Genomic DNA, 22099 nt, shown 5'->3' with positions numbered 1-22099 from the left:
CCTGGGCCCTTGCCATGATGGAGCACTTCCAAGTGGCTTTGGCAATCTCTGCAAGAAGACAGGTGCTTGGTTTGCTTAAAAATGTGTACCACAGATACATGATTCGTACCTGGGATGCTTAGCCACCCAAAATCTTCCCAGTGGTCTAAATTTTAGGTCCACGTTCCTTTGTTTAGAAGCTCTGCTCATAAGGAAATCCCTGAATTATCTAGTCCCCTCCTCCCCAAAAAATGTGAGTTAGAGGTGAAATGATAGACGTTCATAAAATTATACGTGGCATGGAGAAAGTGGATAGAGAACAGCTTTTCTCCCTGTCTACTGCGAGAACAAGCTGCTGGATTGAATGGACCAGTGGCCTGGACCATCGGGCTATTATTGTGTTCTTATGCCCACCTCTGATAGCTAGGCAGCACCAGCAATGGAAATAACAATATGCATCATGGTATACATTAAAAAATGGCAGCCCTGTGGTCTGGTTCCACATCAACCTGGTAACATTTGGAAGCTTTAAACGTAAGGTAAACTGTGATTATATTGTTACTTCTGTGCTTGTGCTGCACATTGTATCTCTAGCTGTTGTACGAAATCAATTAAAGGGCATAAGAGTGCAACAAACTAACAAATGTCACTGTGAACCTTAAACACCCAACCCAAACCAACCCAACCATAAAACTCAAATACCAAAAAAATTGACACAATGAAATGCAATACAAATGATAAAAACGGCTAGAAATCACTGGAGCTAAAACTGTATCACAGGAACTAAAATATTTTTACAGGTCTGGCAATCATATAAGGTTGCACTTGTAGACACAGCATTGCAGAGCAATCAGAGACAACATTACCAGAGATAAATTTTGTAATGACTAGTCTCTCTTTATTTATTTCTCACCAGAAAAACCTAGACCACCTTCTATCCAGATTTTATTTACTCCAGATTGTATTTAATTAAATATGTCACTGACTGTCTCCAAGGTTTAAAGAAGGTTGCCAATGACAAGTCCGCTGTTGTGATCAGTACTGTATGTTTGGCATTTATATTGTATAATGAGAATGCATGGTATTTTCCCCTTCTAATGTGATATTGGACAAGTCTGATTATTTTATATTGGTTTGTTTGTTCTAATGTCCTGTTTATCATTGCATTGTGCAATAAACTTACATTTTTAATATATTAGAATATTTACATTCCATAGCAAGGCAGTTCACAGCATAAAATCAATACAGTACAAAAGAAAACAAACCCACAAATACTACAGATATCTGATATCTCTAATAGAGCCAGTACTAAAAAATCAAAGCTTGAGAATGTTGTCATGAATAGGTATGTTTTAACCAGCTGGTTGAACACCATTACCGTAAGGGCCTACATATATCTAGGGAAAGGCTATTGCACAGTATTTCCCATCAGACAAATCTCTGATGGGTGCAGTATGACTAACAGAGCTTCCTCTGATGATCTCAGTGAATAGTCTGGATTGTAAAGAAGAAGGTAATCACTCAGATTGACTGGACCTTAGCAGCAGAACCTTATACTTGACTTGGTAGCAAATAGGCAGCCAGTGAAACTCCTCTAGTGCACAAATGCTATAAATGTGCGGTAGGATGTACCACTGAGCATCCTGACCACTGCGTTTTGAACTAGCAGCAGTTTCTGAACCAACCTTAAGAGGAGCCTCACACAGAGTTCACTGCAGCGATCCAGTCTAGAGGTTACTAATGTATGGGTCAAGCTGTCTCTGTCCAGGAAAGGGCATGGCCGGCATACCAGCTGAAACTCATAGACGGCGATGTAGGTAAAAGTTTATTGTTCATTTATTTACTATATTTGTATGATGTTCCATACCATGAAGCTATCTCGAAGCCTTACAAAAAATATGTAAAAACAATTGAAATATATAGTAAAACAAAACTATTTTTTAAAAAAGGGAGGGATGAAATTTGCATAAATTCAGCAAAGCAGAACTTGCTGCCCACCCCCTCATTAGAAACATATTTTAAACAGAGAGGCTCAGAATATCTCTGTTATTTAATAGGCTTGTGGAAACACCGGATGCCCAAAAGTTGTTGCCATGCAAACCTCCTTGTAGAGGCTATTATGTAACCAGGTGCCACTACTGAAAAGTCCCTCTCCCGGTTGGTTAAATGAAGAAGCACCTCTTTTTGTCTAAACCAGAAGTTCTCAAGCTGGGGTTCATGGACCACAAGTGGCCATTCAGGATGCTTTGTGGGAAACCTGCACCATTTCAATTCTATAGTATGCTACGGAATTCAATTGTAACACAATAGAATTAAATATTTAAAAAATAAAAGAAACAATAAATATAAGTATCTGAAGGTATCTGACGAAGTGTGCATGCACACAAAAGCTCATACCAATAACAAACTTAGTTGGTCTCTAAGGTGCTACAGGAGGGAATTTTTTAAATAAATATACAAGGAATGACCATACACTATTTGGCACAGATAGGGGCGAAAACCATTAAGGGTGGAGTCGGGAATATTTCACCAGTCAGCTTTGTTGAATGATGCCTGGGTTCTAGCGCAAGGGTAGGCAACCTAAGACCCGTGGGCCAGATGCGGCCCAATCGCCTTCTCAATCCGGCCCGCGGATGGTCCAGGAATCTGCATGCTTTTACATGAGTAGAATGTGTCCTTTTATTTAAAATGCATCTGTGGGTTATTTGTGGGGCCTATCTGGTGTTTTTACATGAATAGAATGTGTGCTTTTATTTAAAATGCATCTCTGGGTTATTTGTGGGGCATAGGAATTCGTTTATTTCCCCCCCCAAAAAAATATAGTCCGGCCCACCAAAGGTGGCTGACCCCTGATTTAGCATCACCAAAGAGGGAAGGAGAAGAACACACACCTGTAGCCACTTTCTCCACAGTGCAAATGTAATGTCCCTGGGTTACAAAGGAAAACCAAAACAGCCTGGCACCTGGCACATCCAGCACCACGTGCCTGACCTTAGGCACCCTCTTCCCCGACCTATTCTCTTCGGGGTCCGCTAAGGAGAAAAGGCTAGCTTGGCCTTCCCTTCCCTTGACTGCGGGGCGTATTGGTCTCCATCGCCTCCGCGCGCGCTCCAAGCCTCCTTGGACACTTCTGAGCAAAGAAATGCACCGGCTCGGGTCGAAAGTGACGGGCAGGTTCACCTTGGGACCCTGGAGCCCGAGGGCCTCCTTTGCCCCCCGGTCTACTCGCCCGGGCATTGTTCGCCCACCTCGTCCTTTCTGCTTCCGGAGGCAGCGATGGGAATGATTTGCTGCAGATGACATCAGCTGCCTGGGTTGGATGCTGGCGAAGCAGCAGCAGCAGCAAGCGAGCAAGGCAGCGCGCGTGGCTGTGCCGGGTCCCCTCCTCCTCCTCCTCCGCCGACGCCTCCCTCCTCCTCCTCGCCAGGTCCCAGCCCCGCACTGTCTCGGTATAAAAGCGCCGCCGCCTCCCCGCCCGCCCTCACTCCCTCGCCCGGCTGCCTGGAGCGCGGTGGTGCCTCTGGAGCGCGCGGTTTTGTGGCTGTTTTTTTCCCGCCCCTCGCGAGGGAAGGAGGCGCCTCTGTGGAACTAAAAGCCTTTTCGTCCCGCCGCCTCTCCTCTCTCGTCGCCGCTGCCTGAGGGGAGAAAAAGGCGAGGAGGAGGAGGAGGAGAGGGGCTTTGCCAGGATGGCGACGGTGGTGCTGGAAGCGGAGACGGAGCCGTCTTGCAGCCTCCCCAACGCGGTGCCCCCCTCGCCCAGCCTGTCGCACCGCTTCCTCGACAGCAAATTCTACCTCCTGGTCGTTATAGGCGAGCTGGTCACCGAGGAGCATCTGAGGAGAGCCATAGGCAATATCGAGCGAGGTAAGGCGGCGCCGCCAGGCAGCCCTCCTCCCGCCCTCCCTCCCTCTCTCTCCCTCAGGAGCCAGGCGAAGAGATGCTTCAGCTGCCGCCCTCCGTCTCTCCAGGGGCGGCCAGTCGGGTGGGGTGGGGAGGGAAAGGGCTGGAGAGGCGACCTACAGGTTGCGTGGCGCGAAAAGTCCCGGCTCCCGCAGCGAGAGGGGGTTTCTGCGCCATCGCAGCCCCGGACTGTGCAGCTCACCTTGGCGCAGCCGCCTCCCCGTCGGAGCTGCTGCTCATTGTGGTCCGAGGTTGAAATCGGTGCGGGGTTTCACTGGGCTGACTTCATGGTCCAGACAGAGAGAGGGTCGAGAAAGGGGAAATTGATGCAACCACTCCCTCTGCTCCCCCCACCCCCCCGTGTGTGTGTGTATTGGGCGGGGGCGAGGATGCTCCTCCGTCTAGAACTGCGGCTCTGGAGTTGGCAGCGATCTCCATCAGCCTCGGTTTCCTACCCAGCCTCTTCTGACTCCGTTTCAGACTCTTCTCGGAGTTGCATTGCGCATGGATTGAAAGAAGCTGCAGCTGGAATCGCGGAAGGGTGTGTTTTCTCCACTGGCTGGCTGCAGTTCTTGGGTGGAGGTGGCGCGCGCGCTGGGGAGGGGGGGGGCGAGATGGAAGAAATGGCTCCCTTATAATTAATGGCTTTGTTTTTAACCATAGCTGACTTTGACAGCAAACCAACAAAACAACAACCCTGAAATACAGTCAGAGAAAAGTTGATTCCCCACCACCACCACCGCCTTCTCTGTCGTGGTTGGGGAAGCTTGTACAACATATGCACTCATCAAACAAGAGTCTCTAAATCGGCTCCTGTATTGCAGAACATGTAAGAAGGAGGCATTGCGGGAATCCAGTGGGGATTTCTTTCTTGGGCAGGTGGGTGGGTGTCCAAGGTTGTGTGAATCCCTCTCTGTCTCACTTGATAGTGGTGCCTTGAGATGCTCATGGCTCTTGAGAATCCTGCAGCAGCAACAGAGTAGGGGGGAGACAGGCTCTTTGATTCCCCCCTCCAAAGATCTGCAATTCTGGCTTTTTGCATTTAGCTGCGCCAATTGGCACAAGGAAGGTGGGAAGGGGATATCACCCCCTCCTCCCATCCTCTGAAAGCAGTTGATCTTGAGTTTGCGCCACTTTTTCCTTCTGTGAGTCATTCCGCCTTCTCGCTCCCAACATTGTCATTAGACACCCTCCCCAACTAGCTGGGCAGAGCAGAGGTCGTTCAGGTCTTTTGCAGAGCCAGCAACAGTCCCTCCTTTGCTTTCTCTTTCTCGCCTCTTGGTGCTGCTGCTGGGGAGTCTGCCCAGAGATACCGGCTTGTGGGCGTGGTGCAGTCCGCAGTGCGGTCCCTATGGCAGCCCATAGCGGACAAAGGGCGTTTACACAGTCAAGGAGAAAAAGAAAAATGCATTAAATAAGCATCGGAAAGTAGACAGGCTTTGCTGCCTGCAAATTGAAGCAAAAAAGATTTGGAGATCTCTTGTGCTGCAAAAGGTGCAGCTCTTGACAAGAGATGCTGCTGCAGCTTCCTTTGTTTCTAACTTTAAGCCATAAGTATCCTGCGGTTTGTTTTAGGAACCTTAGAACAAAACTGAGACTTCAGAAAGATTTTTTTCCAAGAAAAACACCAGTAACAATAAAGGGCAGAAGCTCTGGTTATAAAATATTGAGCACTTTCCCTGTTAAATCTTGTCATTGCTCAACTACAGACGTTGCCCAGCTATAGAACTGTATTGTTAACTTTTATTTTATAAAAGTCACATTGGAATACTAGCCGAAACAAGTGGATTTCTTATAGATGATCTTAAATATAATGCTCTGCATTGTGTCATTCTGGGGGATGCAGTTGTGCACTGCAAATGGGATAAATGATACACAAGTGTTAAAAGGCTGTATTCATAGGTTTCATACAAGTCCTTAGTAATATTAAGTTTTTGAGCAAATGCATTTCTTTTTTTAGTGGGTTTTGGCTTTATCTGGGAGAGAACAAGGGATTTCAGGAATCTGCCATTTTCAAAGAACCCTTAGGCAGTGCCTTGATTACATTCTTGCTATATAGGTGTGGTTCAGCAGATGGAGGGCTCCAGTTGGTTCCTATTGTTGCTTCACTCCCTACAAGTGGTTCGAATCCATAATTTCTTTGTGCATCTTTTCTCAAATCCACATTGTAGCAAAGATGGGACTGCCTGCATTGGTGGCTATTTTTATAAATTGACCTGTTTTATCTGACACTTGCTCAGAATGAAAGTCTTTGTTTTAGACTGCTCTGGTTATTTTCTTTTTAGTCTTATCTGAAGTTTTAGCTTAAGCCTGAACTAGCTGTTACTTACTTAAAGTTATGAATAATTGATATAGTAAATGGATGTGTGTTGTGCTCTCAAGGCATCTGATGCCAACTTGCTCACGTTGCCCTAGAAGAAATAAGTTTTCTTCCTGCACCATTTTCCTCTCCCCCACTTGCTTTATTGTTTGGTTGTAGCTCCTTAGAAACAATGCCTACTTTTAAAAAGCTGGATTGAGAGCAATACATGCTATTTTTAGAAATCCAGGGTCTCTCTTAGTAATGATTTTATGCTGAACCTGGTTTGGGGAAGAATGCAGATTTTTCTTTTTCTGTGGAGCTTGATTATATAGTTAATGAGTGGACATATTAAGTTCTCACTTGAAATATGCATTCCCAGCAAGGGCCTCAGTATTTCACGTAACTTACCTGTGCTCTCAGTTTTGTGCCTTGGGCTCCACCCTTGAAGATGCTGGATTAATGAGATTAATGAGACTCACTGCAGAGAAATCTGAGAAGACTTCATGTACTGATGACTTATTAAAGCTTTATCCTGAATGATCTGGAGGATGAAGATTTGGTTTTTGTTCTAAATATTGTCAAGAGGGACTTTGTCCAGCATCATTTAATAATCTCCATAAGCTATTTGTTTTAATTCACTGGCTACCCTTTTTCAATATGTAAAAGACTGACTCTAGGATCTGTACGGAACTCAAGATTTGTGGGTGTGCCCTAGTTGCTAATGGAGGGGGGGTCTGCTGTAAGGCCTTCTACTCTTCTCACAGAAGAAAATAACTTGATCTCAATTGGAATTCCATTGGTCACTCACATTCAGACTATCTATATTTTTTCCCCCAGATTTCCCCTGTATTAGTGAATTTTGTGTTGTTTCTTTCATGTTTCTGTCAGAACTGCTGAATCATGGAGCTGTATTGAGGATGGCTGGCAATGGATTGTTAATAAGTTACGACGTTTTATTTTCAAGACATAGTCCTGGCTTTGATCCACACAATTCCCAGTTTGCTTCAACGATACTGCATGATATACAAATGATATATGGCTGGAGTTTATTTTTAAACAGCAGAAGGCAAATCACTCAATTTGGCTACCTAATGCTTTGTGCTGTGATGGCCCATCTTCAAGTGGTCTGATCATGAATGATCAATGCAAGTATGACCCCCACAAGAATATATATATATATATGTTTAATGCAACATAATAATACAGTGTTCATATTTCATGGTCTCCAGATATCACAAGCATTTCATTGTGAGCAACATTCAGTATCATTTGTCATGTGGTTAAGATTGAGTTGAGGTATATATATGTGTGTGTGTGTGTGTGTGTGTGTATATATATATATATATATACACACACACATACCTCAATTCAATCTTAACCACGTGACAAATGATACTGAATGTTGCTCACAATGAAATGCTTGTGATATCTGGAGACCATGAAATATGAACACTGTATTATTATGTTGCATTAAACAAATTCTGAATATACTCTATGGAAGAGCAGTAAAAATCTGCAAGGAAATGAAGGTCAGATTCAAAGCAGAAATCATATCTGTATCTCTACACTAAGCAACTGGGTCAAAACATCCTCTCTTTGATATTTTCCTGTACTGGATTGAACAAAGAACTGTCACAAAGTAATACTATTTCTTTTTGTTACTTTTGAATCTCTGGCTGTATACAATGACACTGAGAATAAATGTCATTGAAAACTATCTGCTTGGTGAAGTTTTTCATCCTCTTGTTGACTTTGATTGGGGCTATATGCATAACTGTGTAGGATTGCAGCATTATTCTAACCTTCAAGTGTAAGGCACAGTTTAAAAGGTAAAGGTATCCCTGATCATAAGGTCCAGTCACGGACGATTCTGGGGTTGTGTGCTCATCTCGCTTTACTGGCTGAGGGAGCCGGCGTACAGCTTCCGGGTCATGTGGCCAGCATGACTAAGCCGCTTCTGGCAAAACCAGAGCAGCGCACGGAAACACCGTTTACCTTCCCGCTGGAGCAGTACCTATTTATCTACTTGCACTTTGAGCTGCTAGGTTGGCAGGAGCAGGGACTGAGCAACAGGAGCTCACCCCATCGCGGGGATTCAAACCGCCAACCTTCTGATCGGCAAGCCCTAGGTTCTGTGGTTTAGACCACAGCGCCACCCGTGTCCCCTAAGGCATGGTTTACACATGGCATATTCATCAGCCACTAAGTATGGAAGAGATAGGTGATATGCATGTGTGATACAGGTCACAGATCAGTAAGCTCAGGCTTCTTGGTCTCTGGGATGGAGAGTATGATTATTGCTTTCAGTGCAAGAAATCCTAGGCTCTGTTCCTGGACATATCCTGGGCACCACACCTTTCAGGGATTTTTTCTTTCTTTAGGGGAAGGATTGTAGTTTGGTGGTACAGCAGATGTTTTGTGAACAAATGTCCTATGTCTAATCTGTAGCATCTCTAGTTGAAATTGGATAAGTGAGCACACAGACAGTTCTGGGTTAGAAGGACAAATAGTTTGACCTAGTATTATCTATATTCCTATTGCAGGCTCAATCTTCCTTTCTCCTTATACTTTTCAGTGGAGACAGTTTTGCATTTGGTTGAGGGAGATGTTATGAGTCAGTTCAAAGTGTGAATCTGCCTTTCCCCCCCTTTTGGACTCTGACACTAGTGGTCATTACTGAATCTTGGAAGTTTCCACAAGGAACAGGGATGAAGGTCCATTCTAATTTAAATGATGTAGGCTTTTCAGCAAAAATTGAATTCAGAAACTCCAGTGCCCTAAATGGTTGGGAACATGATTTAGCTTATATGACTGACACATTTAGTAAACATATCCAACAAAAATACAGCAGATTAATTTTTCATCCTATATAAATCTCATAAATTTTTGCAATAGCCAGATAGTGACTCATCAGGGATTATTAGCAAATTTCATTAAGTATTTCTTTCCATCTAAAACACATCTGTAAGTATTTCAGTATGCCTCAAAGTTTGTTTAACCATTGTATGTAACACTTATGGAGAGTTCTAGAATATATAAATGCACTTAAAATATATATGCATTTATATCTGGCATTTTTAATCTGTCTGACAAACTGATTGGTTTAAAATTAGATAAGGACTGTGTGAAAATTGTCTAAGACATCCTCCCCCCTTTTTTTGCCAAGATCATGTGCAACAGAAGGATCAAGCAACTGTAAATGTCATTGGTGGTACAGAATCACCATTGGAGTGACTCTATTTTACTGCACATAAAATAACCACTACTCCCAAAAACCGTATTAAGAGGAAAACTAGACTTTCTTTCTCTTTTTTTGCCTAGTGAGATTTTGTTGCTATTGCAAGCATTTTGAATGTAAGCTAGAAAATGCTGGAATTTAAAACTGCTCTCACATAACTTTTAAAAGCTTTATATGTTTAGCTAGGTCCCTTGAAATGATGTCTCCTTAGCCGCATCATAGTACGGTACATTTTTTAAATATAAACTGTTGGGGTTGGAACTTAACAGGTTAAGTTCTTCCCAGGATGCCACACCATTCTGACGTCAGTTTTACGCAGAATTCCTGGACTCACGGTCTCAAATCCAAGGATGATGCAGCACAGCTGATCAAAGGATGGATTGAGGAGGTGGAACAAAGGTTTTCCACCAAAGTGCAAGCTGTCACAAGTGACAGAGGAGCTGAGTTTACAGGTTCTGCTTTGCAGAAGTACTTTCGCAAGAAAGGGATACGTCACACAGTGACTTCACCCGATAAGTGGGGGGTGGCAGGGCTGAAGTGTCAGGCTCTGGTTAAAACTGCACAGGTGTTGCTGAAAGATTCTGGGTTACCTCCAAGGTTTTGGCTGGAGGCAATCAAGTATGTAAGCTTCACCTGGAATCGCACCTACAATTCCATGGTAGGGGACACACCATTTGGTTTGTTGCGTGGCAGAAAACCCCAGATTCATTTTTTGCGTATGTTCGGGTCACATGCGTCTGTGCCGGTACCTGCTGCTTTGCAGGGGCCAGATGGATCCAGGTTCCGAAAAATGATCTTCTGTGGGTATGAGCCAGCAGCGTGTGCATGGAGGTTTGCATTTCCGTCAGGTGATCAGAGTAAGTTGCTGATCAGTAAACACGCTGCGTTCTATGAGCAGGATAAAAAGTCACAAGCTGCTGTCAAGCGTGATGTTCTTTCAGAGTGTCTCTCTGATCCAGTACAGGAGGATTCTGAGGGGGAGGAAGGAGAGGCTGAGTCTGATGATGACGATCTGGTCACTGACCAAAGTCAGGAACAGGAGGAGGTATCGGTAGTTTCTCCACAAGATGTTAAGAGAACACCCAAAAGCGAGCCCAGTTCTCCTGTGAGTGTAATGGAGAGGGTTCGAAAACGTTTTAAGTCAGAGGGGGAATCCCGTGATGCTGAGGACACATTTCCTGGTGACAGTGAGTCGGAGGTAACGTCTGGGTTTGTGCCCAGAAGGTCAAGTCGCGCAACAAAGGGCATTCCACCTGGAAGGTACCAAGCAACAAGTGCGTGGGCAAAATTCGCACAGTGTGAGTCTGGAAGTGTTGAAAGGGTTCAACAGGTGCCTGGGAAAGATGCCGGGAAGGGGCGCAAGGCAAAGGGTAAGGTGTTGAACTCAAAAGGGTCTTGTCAGAATGTGCGGCAAAGGGGGGTGTTGGGGTTGGAACTTAACAGGTTAAGTTCTTCCCAGGATGCCACACCATTCTGACGTCAGTTTTCGAAGCTTGGGAGGAGCTTGGGAGGAGTTTTGCCAGTCTCACTGTATGCTGTGAGGGGAAAGGAGCGGTCTTAGAGATGGAAGAAAGCAGTCCTGGTTTATCTGAGGAAATGTTGGAATAAACAGCTGTAAATAGACAAACTGGACTCTGTGTGTTTGTCTGAGAGCTGAGACAAGCTACGTGACAGTTTTACACCGCTGTGCGAAGCTCTGCTAAGCCGTGACGGAGAGCCGGAGCGGGAGTGTGCCGGGCGGCCATAAATCGCTAATTGAGGTTCGCAAATCAATTAGCGGGAGTCACGGATGTAAACAAATAGCCACATAAACTAGCATTTAATTCCAACTAGCAGTATTCACCCATTCTAATATTACTGTGCTGTAAAGCCCCCCTATTTTTAGAAAACCATTCCATGGTTTCAAGCTCCGTATATTAAATGAGGGATGATAAACTTGTGGTCCTCCAGATGCTGTTGAACCCAAACTCCCACCAACGCATTTGGCATAGCCAGTGGTTGTGTTTTATGGGAGTTGTACTCCACCAACATCAGTAGGTTCACAGGATCCCCATTCCCATATTAAATGCTTCTTGTGCACATGTTTACACAAGTATATAAGCACAATCTTCTAGATTCTACTGCTTTTTTTTTAACATCAGACAAAAAAATTAACCATTTAGAGTTTCTTTAACTTTCTTCTGTACTTTGGTTTTGTTTTGACTTCCTCCCTCTGAAAACAGGCAAGTGACCTTTTGAAATATGACATAGCAACTAGTTTGGACTTGCTTTTCAAGACCTCTCTGCTTATTCTGCCATGTAAAACTACTGCTTGCAGGCTTTTTAAAATATATAGTTACAATCCTAAAACTGTCTTGGATTATTATGTGCATTTAACATTTAGTATTTGTCTCTTGTAGAGCCCTGTTTCACAGGGAAGCCTTTCCCAAGCAAACAGTAAAATTATGTTCTTTTTCTTTTTTAAAGTGCACTTTGGTTTAAAAGTTTTAGTGCAGCACATTAATCTGGGGGTGAGTGAACATCTACATCAGGAGTAAGAGGGAAATAAAGATCTAAATTGGGATCTACTGCCCCTTTGGATCCTGCCGCCTCACCTCATAGGTGGATTTAGGTGAGCATGACCTGTTTGGTCATACTGGGTGTGTTGCCATAGGGGCACCACAACTGTTATGTAGAATGGAAGGTGAGAGATGGTTTGGGGCACCAAATTTTGGTATTGCACAGGGTGCCACTGAAATTCGAAACCCCAAGGTCTGCGACTGCTCACCTGACCTCCTGGATGGGCTGGTCCGGATGGTATGTACAGGAGAGATTGGAGTCCTACAAAGGGAAAAGTGAGCGATTTCTTCACTAGAAAAAGAGGGCCTCAAACAAAGACTAGCATCCACTGATGTGATTGCCTGCATAAAGAAAGTTGTGAGGCTTTGGGCTTGTCACAAGTTGCCACAGAGACTGGATCGGAGATGGAAATGAGGGCTAAAGCCAGAAAACATGGATGGAGGGCTAGGGATGAGGTACCAGATCAGAGTCAGGGATGGGAGTTTTAGTCGCACACAGGATGGAAGTCAAATTCACCTTACTTCACTTCATCAAATATAATGATGGAGTGGAGCAAGGTGAAGCAGTGCAGGCTGAGGCAAAGCAAGTGCAAAGGATGGAAAAGCAGGTGTGCTACCCAATGGAATGACTTAAGACTGCCTAATAATAATAATATAATTTATTTATACCCCGCCCATCTGGCTGGGTTTCCCCAGCCACTCTGGGCGGCTTCCAGCAGAATATTAAAATACAATAATCTATTAAACATTAAAAGCTTCCCTAAACAAGACTGCCAAACCAGCCTAGAAGGAGCTGTCAGGCTGTGGCGCTAGTTGACAGTGTTCAGGCTACTACTTACAGCCCTATGGTGCCTGGTCTTGTCTGTCTGTCTGTCTGATAGTACTGGTGCAGGAGATAGGCTGGTTGCCAGAGGGGGCCCATTCAAAACACTCCCTGTCCACCAACCCCAGGCACTTTTGCTTGGGAATCAAATAGCTAGCTAGCTGAAGGCCCTCTTCCAAGCACAAACTATGTAACCCAACAATCCCATTTATTATGGAAAGCCCAGAACAAAAGGGTAGATTGGCACACTGGTGTACTTGCTATTACTGCTACTATTTATAGCACTATGGTTCATGCTTTTCTTTGTAAATTGCAGTGTGGTTAACAAGAGCTTGACAAGGTTGCTGTTGTGAGAAGAAATGAAAAATAATGTTCCTTCTTGTGATAGGAATTTGGATCTTGAGTCATATGGGTAATAAATGAAAGTGTGAAAGACACCAACTAAATGTGGCCTATTCAAAATTAGTCGCCCCTTTTTGAGTTTTAGCCACACTTTCATATATGGCTAAAGACTAATAAATGAATTTCACTCTTCCATTGTATTTATACATAAAGAAGTGGGCAATGTAATTCAAATTAGTGATTGTGAGGAAAGAAATGTGGTCTCAGCTGACCCAAGATACCCTAAATCCAATGTACGCTTTCAATGTAAATCAGAATAACAGATTTGTCCATTGTATTGTATCTGTAATCAGTATTTTTCAATGAGGGAAGTTTTGTATTTTGTATGTTACATCTTATTTAAGCTGCATAAGCAAAGTTTCAGGTGCATAAGCAAAACTAATTTACTGAATTTACTGAAAATAAAATGTTACAAAAAAAAGTTACTAGGAAGAAGTTACAAGAATTTTATGCATGCAGAATGAGTAAAAACAAAAACAAAAAACCATTCCAAATTAACTATGTTGTAAACAGATTTGAAAATATTACCAGTTGTCACCCCGTAATCCTGCTACATAATAACCAAACTAGTAACAGGTCTAAAAGTTGTGTTTACAAGGCCTTGAGCAGAAATTCATTCAACAACTACTGTACTGTATTCAGAAGAACTAGAAAATGCTCAGTGTGGTGATGGATGGGGTCCTGGAAAATGAGAGCAGATAATTTATTTATTTTTAATCACCATGTGGCTTTTAAGAGCATAGAGTATTCAGACAGGGCACAGATTTTATTAAAAGAAATTCAGAAATACGCAATCTGTTTGTATCCAATAATTACATGTATTTTATTTATCTTGGTTTTTAGGGATCCGGTCATGGGACACAAACCTCATTGAATGCAACTTGGATCAAGAACTTAAGCTTTTTGTGTCTCGCCATTCGGCTCGATTCTCTCCAGATGTGCGGGGTAGGTTTTATTTTTCTGTCTTTACCCATAAACAGCATATAAGAATGTAAAAAAACTTACTGGCATAATGGAGCGTGATTTCAGTTTAATTCATTAAACTATTATTTCCCCCTATGGCAAAACAAGCCTTTTGGATAATGTGTGTTCATGTAGATAGAATTATTCGTGGCTCTTCTGTTAAAAATAACACCACACAGTGGATATAAACATGGGATCACAGCCATAGTCTGTAATTCAAACATGCTTGCAAGGAAGTAAGTCTCATTGAACTCCGGGGGATTTAATTCCCTGGAAATATTCCTAGTTGGGCAAAAAGCCTTGTAAACAGCTATGCTGTGTATCCTATTTTGCACATGGGTTCTGTTTCTGGACAAACATTTTTGCAGAGTTCTACATTTTCCTCATATACTCCCTTTTGTGCAATAAAATAATAGCACAAAGAAAGCCCCACTGAATTGAATGGTGCTTACTCTCAGGTAACTGGGGTTAGCACTTTTGCCTAAACTGTAACTCTGCATATCAATTACATTTAAAATAATTGTAACTCTGCCATAGTAGTTACATTTAAAATAATTGGTCAGAGTGCTTAAGTGGTTATAGATTGACATGGAAATTTGAATAAGCAAATAGTACTTAATGGCCATCCATGGCATTAGTATTTTTTTTGCTGCTGCATCATGTTAGGCTTATGGTCTCCTAGATCCTTTACACATGTACTATTGGCAAGCCAGGTGTCCTCCATCTCATATTTGTGCAGCTGGTTCTTCCTGCCCAAGTGTAGAACCTTACCTTTGTCCCTATTGAAATTCATTTTGTTAGTTAGGACCCTGATATAAATATAAATTAAACACATTCTGGATTAGAGAGAGAGACGGAGACCGAGACCGAGACAGAGAGTTCAGTCTCAGACTGGCTCTTCTGCAAGCTTGTGTGTTCACATGCCTTTCCTGACCCAGTTCCCTTCATAAGACTCATGTAAGGAGGGAAAGTGTTGTGTTAAGTGACTAACACTTGCCTGGGTTGTCTGTATGCTCAAGTTTATAAATAAAATGCTAGCAAGTCTTCACTCACACTCAGGATAAAATTTAGTAACTCTTAAGTCTACCCACGGAGCTTAGTGAACCTGCCCGTAAGCTGAAGTGACCTTCTGAAAGGTCTTGCCAAAATGTTTAGGAATCTCACTCCCTTGTTGGAAAGTGTTGGGGTGTTTATCAAGCTGAACTTGCTTGTTTTGGTCTAGTCCAGGCATGGCCAAACTTGGCCCTCCAGATGTTTTGGGACTACAACTCCCATCATCCCTAGCTAAGAGGGCCAGTGGTCAGGGATGATGGGGATTGTAGTTCCAAAACATCTGGAGGGCCAGGTTTGGCCATGCCTGGACTCTAGTCCCACTTAGTTAGGAGTAGAGCAATCATAATCCCTGATACACATTGCTGAAAAGGAATTATTGGGGTGCTGGCTTCATTGCTGCAGTTGTCCCTGGTGCACCTGCTTAAAGTGTGGTGATGCTACTGCTGACAGCATCAGTCCCTGCAGCAGCTGTCATAAGACCTCAAAAGCAGATATTTTAGGGCAGGGTGGTGGTGTGCTATGGTGTTGGCTTTGTTTGATTCAAAGCTGGTTCATACCTGAGGAGGAGATGAATCCAGGCCTCTGTGCTAGTCTGCAGCTGGCAGGGCAAAAAACAAAGCTTGATCCTATCAATGGAGGAGCCTGCTGCTCCATTCTACCCCAGCCTTGGATTAGGACTGTTCTCCTAGTCACAAGGAATTAGCCCCAATGTACACATGCAGCACAATTAGGCAGTAGAAATGGGCTGCATTGCTTCAGGCAGGGGTCTTCCCTTTCAAAATAATCTTCAGATTTATTTTAGATATACTTCCTGCTGTGTAGACTTTCTACTTGCGGGGGATTTCTTTAATGTAGGGAAGCAGTGTGAGTCTGCTCCTGAAGTCTGAAGAGGTAGAGTCAGTTCTACCATCTCAGTCTGTTGTATGCATAGACTTCAGCCTTACTCTTAGAGGAGACCTGTTCAGGTAAGGATCAACACAGAATGCTTGGGTAGGAGGAAAAACAGCCTCTCCATAACTGTAGAACATGAACAAAAACTTATTTTCTTATAAAATATAAGTAGCAATATAGGCAAGCTTATAATGAGCTACTTCTTGGATCCTGTAGAATGCCAGGACTGGCTATCACCAATGACATTCTGATTATTTTTGTGTGTCTTGCATTTCATAGTATTTTGGCCTGGCCTGGATCACACTGCTGCTTTCTTTTGCTGTAATTTCATTCATTTTCTTGCAGCATTGCATCAGATTTTGTAGCAGAAACTATAACTGGCGATTGCATTTCCCCCCCGAAATTCAGAAAAAAGAAATGGCTCTGGGTTGTGTTTTTTTGGCTTCTACAAAACAGTGAAACAAATATGTGGATGTAGTCTTCTAAATGGCCGTGTTCCACAAGTTCAAAAGTATGTTTACAGTATTGTACACTATGCAGATTGTGCTGAGTGTATGAGCCAATTTCATATTTGTTTGAAGATACATCTTTTTTTAATGTAGTGAGAGAGGATAGGTGAGATTTTATTCCTAAAGTATTTAACATAAAATCTGATTTAATAATACTCTGATGTAAATGTTTTAAACACTGGTGCAGCTTAGCTACTTGTGGCACTATTGCAATGCTGTTCTAATCCTGACTTGATGATGTTTTGTGAATCTGCATTCCTCTTTGCGTATTATCTGCACACCTCTTGCCACCCTCGGCTCCTTTGGGAGGAAGAGCGGGATATAAGTTCAACTCAGTAATATTTTTTTTTTTTAAAAAAATGCATCCTAAGGATATATATGGTGACAACGCCAAATTTAGGATTAGGTTTTAAGAAACACCATGTGGTTGATTCAAAGCTATGTGCCTTTCTGCACAGTGGGAAGCTAATGTACAAAGGGTTTGCCTCCTTTCAGATTCCATGCACAAATAGTAGAATTGGGAAGTACCTTCAGATGTGGAGCTCAGTGTATACTTCTAAGGATCCAGGTGTGTGCATTGAAGCCACCGGATTGGATGTGAAATTGGAGAAATCACTGCAGCAAATGTCTCACTTTGATCAAAGGCTGTTAAGACTCTTGACGTGGCCAGTGTGTTTGATAGCTTCATTCAAGAACTAAAATAATGCAAATCCTCCTTTTCAAATGAATAAAGCAGGATTATATTATCTTTTGAATGGAAAGATTTGGTGTACTCTAGGAAATATTTTCCAGGAACAATATTTTTGGTCTAGACTTGTACGCTTAATCTGTCATTGTGTCGGATTACAGTTTAATTGCATGTGACTAATTCATCACCACCTTTCTGGCGTGCAGTTGTGGATATGTTTCATGAACTGCAGTATTTGAACAAAATGCTGGAAAGCAATGTTCCAGGCATGGAAAGCAATCTGTCTTAAACCTGAAACACCTAAGAATTTATTTATTTTTTTAAAAAAAAAACAAGGTTCATTTTCAAGACACTAAAAATTACCATTATAGGATGCATCTGTGTTTATCCTAGCTGCATAGTTAGAAATGCAGTCTGCCTTGTACATTTGCCCATTTCATTGTCTCTGTGGGCCTTTGTTCTTCCATTCCTTACATTGCCAAGCCAAGGATGCTTCTGTGACTGTAGTCACAACAGGCAGTGAAACCTTGTAAGATGGAGGCACCTAAGCCTCATGATACACAAAGTAGAGTTTCACTTCATGAGATTATAGTACCCTTGCTGTTTAAGACCCTTGCTGAAGTTAAACAACAAATTTTGCACTGGTGTCGGCATTGTGTATTTTATGTTAAACAATCGAGATATCTAATTAATGGTTGCTATGACAACAAAGAAACCCAAATGTCATAATGCAGTGGTAAGCAGCTTGTTCAGGGGGCGGAGCCAGTGTGATGCTTCCATTTGCAGCAGAAGGGCAAAAAGGATGCCTACCACAATAAATGCAGTCTTGCTGTATCCAACCCATGCTCCATATTACATCTGTGAAAGTGTCCAAGAGCAGAATAACTGATGAAGGATTAATGGAGAATTAAACCAATGTTCATGGTGGAATCCAGCTGATGCCAATAGAAAGGGTTTTTGATGTAGCATACATATCTAATAACAGAAGAGGAGTAGGGGGTATTTACCAATTCACTTTTTCCTCTACAACCCTTCCACCTTGTTTGGTGAATTCTTCAACTCTCTGAAGTCTATTTTTAGATTGTGCTGGGGGTTTCAAGGGAAATCAGAAAAGGCCTCCCTTCTTCTGTTAAGGGAGGTGTCCAAAGGAACAAAAGCCCTTCAGTGAGCATAAGTGCATCAACTGGCTTCTACCCCCGTGTTTTTACCAATCTGTTTCACGATAACTTGAAAGGAGTAGGTATAATTGCAGTGCTATACACATTTACTTGGAGAGTAAGTCCTGTTGAATTCAGTGGCTTTAATGAGGCTTTAATGGCCCCATGGAAAAGACTAATATGTTAAAGTCATCAATATTCCAATATTAATTCTTTGATTAATATATTTATACCCATTCATTATCCCACAACACTATGTTTCAAAGAACACTTTCTTAATTATCAGCAGGCATTTCCATTTTAAACTTTAAGCTTTGCTTGCTCTCTACTTCTAATATTACATGGAGTGATGAACCAATTAGGAATGAAGACTGCACAAGCCTGAGTTGTAACTGAATAGCCATTTCAGTCTTAATACTTGTGCTGCTTCACAACTGGATAGTTGTGGCATGCTAGTATTCACCTGCTAAGCATTTGATCTTGTGTACTTTTCATTTTAACTCCTTAAAATAAATCACAAAGCATGTGCATGCCGCTGGATTATTGGACATGGTGTATTTTAACATAATAGGGAAATATTGGGTGTGGTTCAAGCAGTGCTGGTTTCCATCCAGTTTCATTAGTATACTCGTAAGGTGCATGTGGAAGTCTGTGCAGAATAGAGAGCTGCAACCACTGGAATGTAGCAAGAACCGCTGTGCATTCCAAAGAGGTTTTATGTTTTATTGTTTTATAGTAGTGGATAGGAAGGAGTAGCTATAAGCATAGAGCTATAGTTATTTACCTTCCTTTTCCTCCATTCCTTGGAATGGTTTGTTCTCTACCAGCTGACTTGGAGCACTGTGAAACAATATTGTGAAATAATGGTTTAAATGCTTTCCAGCTTTGTCATCAGGCTTTGCAAAGACATTTAACATTTTCGAGGGATAGCTAGCATGCATTGCTATGAGTCTGCCCACTTACTGCATCCAGCATTTGAGACTCTGCTTTGTGTTCTGCCAGTTTCAGAGGGGTGACTGGTAGGTACACAAGAACATTTGTGGCTCCCAGACTGTGGATCACCCTCCTCTGGGAGGTTTGGTTGGATCCCTCTCTTATGACCATCACCAGATCTATTGTTGACCTTCTTATTTTTTTTATTTGATAGCTTCTGAACTTCTCTTCCCTTTGCGGTTATTTTTGTTTTGTTATGTTGACTTGCATCTACATCTCTTACCCCCTTGTTTTCATTATGCTGGTTTGTTTAATTTTGTAATTGTAAGTGAATCCCACTTTTGAGGGGGTAGTTGTTAGGATTGATGGGTGAGGTTCTATATTTGGGGGGATTTTTAAAAAAACTAATGTGAAGTTTTAATACTATTTACTTTATTTATTAAATTTATGCCCTGCCCTTCCTCCCGTAGGTGCTCATAGTAGATATACTGTGGTGCGAAGAAAATTCAATACCCCATGGCACAGCAGTTTTGCAAATTTGTAAAGTTAAAGCTGCTTCAGAAACTGAAGCAGCTATGCAACTATTTCATTAAACTCATAAAGAGCAGTCTTAAGATTTCTGATTGCAGAAGAGTGTTATTTCTGGAATAACTCATAAGAGTGGATCATAATGGCTTGGCAGATCTTTGGATTATTCCACTCTGACTTCCCTAATTGACTGAAATCTTCAATGCACATCTTTATACTTTCTCTTAGAGAGAAAGAAAATGGTGACTAGGAGACAGAGGTTAGATTCATTTAGCTGATTCATGCCGATGGATCCTTCATTAGTTTTCTCTGTGGAGGCGTTGCTGTTAGCAACTGTACCAAAGCATCTGTAGCTACACAGTAACAATGAGCTGGGGAAAACAGATGTCTTAAAAGTTCCCTGGATTGTCTTCATTCTGTAGGGTGGGGGGGGGGAAGCCCTATGATTTCACCCACTGTAAGTAGCATTAAAACTGAATGTGTTTTTAAGAAGCAAAGTAGAATATGTGCTGTGTCAAACCTGGTTTCTATATTGTGCACCTTCTGACCACAGTGCTGACCTTTAAAGTAAAATAGCTTTCTGGATACATGAGCTAAAACGTTCGATGCTGAAAAAGAGGGCAACAAAGTCCCCCCCCCAAAAAAAGGGTTATTGACTTGAGGACACTGCAAATATAATGCATTTCCAGTATGGAATGAAGTTCGGTGTAGGAAAAAGTGGGATGAATTCCCACAGATTTCAATTTTACATTGAGTGCACATAGTGATTTCCATGTAGAAAACATGTTAAACTTTGAGAACCACTTCTGTGCTGAACTAATAATGAAAACCAATAACATGCAATCTTGCATGTTAAAAGACTAAAATTTCTGTGGCGCCCCCTTTCCTTGATGCCCTAAGCACGTGCTTATTTTGCTTTACAGCTAATCCAGCCCTGATTATGCAGCAGCTAGAAGGTGGCAGGAGGAGGCAAGGCTCGTAAAAAAACAAAGCCCTGGGTCTGGGCACTCCAAGGGTGGTGGTTGCCTTAAATACAGTACAGTGGTACCTCTGGTTACATACGCTTCAGGTTACATATGCTTCAGGTTACATACTCTGCTAACCCAGAAATAGTGCTTCAAGTTAAGAACTTCAGGATGAGAACAGAAATCGTGCTCCGGCGGTGCGGCAGCAGCAGGAGGCCCCATTAGCTAAAGTGGTGCTTCAGGTTAAGAACAGTTTCAGGTTAAGTATGGACCTCTGGAACAAATTAAGTACTTAACCCGAGGTACCACTGTACTGGCATCCACAAGAACCACAAGAGTCCCAGTAGGTTCTGGAACTTGGAAGCTTCTGTTTATTTTTTTTCTCTATAGAATTGGTAATTTATCAGATCTGAGTAAATAACTTTCACCTTAACTTTTTGAAGATTTTTTGTTATACACCTTTTAAATGTTTTAGCCATCTGAAAGATATATTAGGAGGGTCATAAAAGCCCATTTGCTCTAATGTGTCTGAAGACAGGATTTAGCAGTCTGCTAATTCAATATTACTCATAATCATTTGTCCTAGTCTATTGAATTTTTAAAGTTGTCATTATCAGTTTTAAGCTGCAGCACTCCAATTTCTGAGAAGTTCATTAAGACTTAAAAAGATTTAAATATTCTTCAGTAGGTAATAAGGAGCCTTCAAATTTAGCACTTATTAAAAACTTACAATTGTAATATTTTACTGTCTGCATTTTTTGGCTAATTATATTTATTTTTAAAAGATTTTTTTTTAAGGGGGAAGGTTTCATGCAGAAACAAAACAGATCTTGTACAATAATTCCAAAACCTTAACACACTTTGGTTATTTGTGTATGGCACAGTAATTAAGTCTTACGGTATCTCCTTGGAGGTGAATCACAGCATGATTCCAAAATCACATATAGAGTTTGTGGCTCCTCCATTTGTATTCATAAAGAGACCCAAGTGGGAATGGCTGCTTTGCCCCTAACAACTCCCCCCTCCCCATTAAACCCTGTAATTACATCAAGAATTATAATTTGTCTTTGGCTTCAGTGGGATAATGTCATTGCATGTCAAGTTGGGGATTATCAAGTGGAAGGAGACCCTGCTGACATTGTCATTTTATGTTAAATAGGAGAATCTGATTTTAATTCATCTCATAATGATTCAGTAGTGTATAGCCATT

The 22099-nt window shown here is 42.1% G+C and overlaps 1 protein-coding gene across 1 annotated transcript in view; it reads left to right on the top strand.

The window, feature by feature from the left end:
* Window positions 1-3310: 3310 nt before the first annotated feature.
* Window positions 3311-22099, top strand: part of MAP1B (microtubule associated protein 1B) — a 68132-nt gene continuing 49343 nt past the window's right edge. Inside the window, exons 1-2 of the mRNA XM_082191849.1 lie at window positions 3311-3843; window positions 14046-14147. Coding sequence (XP_082047975.1) covers window positions 3666-3843; window positions 14046-14147 — 280 coding nt within the window. The 5' untranslated portion in view covers window positions 3311-3665. The remainder of the gene's footprint in view (window positions 3844-14045; window positions 14148-22099) is intronic.

This window comes from Podarcis vaucheri (genome assembly GCF_965113315.1).
Source record: "Podarcis vaucheri genome assembly, chromosome: 11".
Classification (NCBI taxonomy): Eukaryota; Metazoa; Chordata; class Lepidosauria; order Squamata; family Lacertidae; genus Podarcis; species Podarcis vaucheri.
This window is presented reverse-complemented; position numbering and strand designations above follow the sequence as displayed.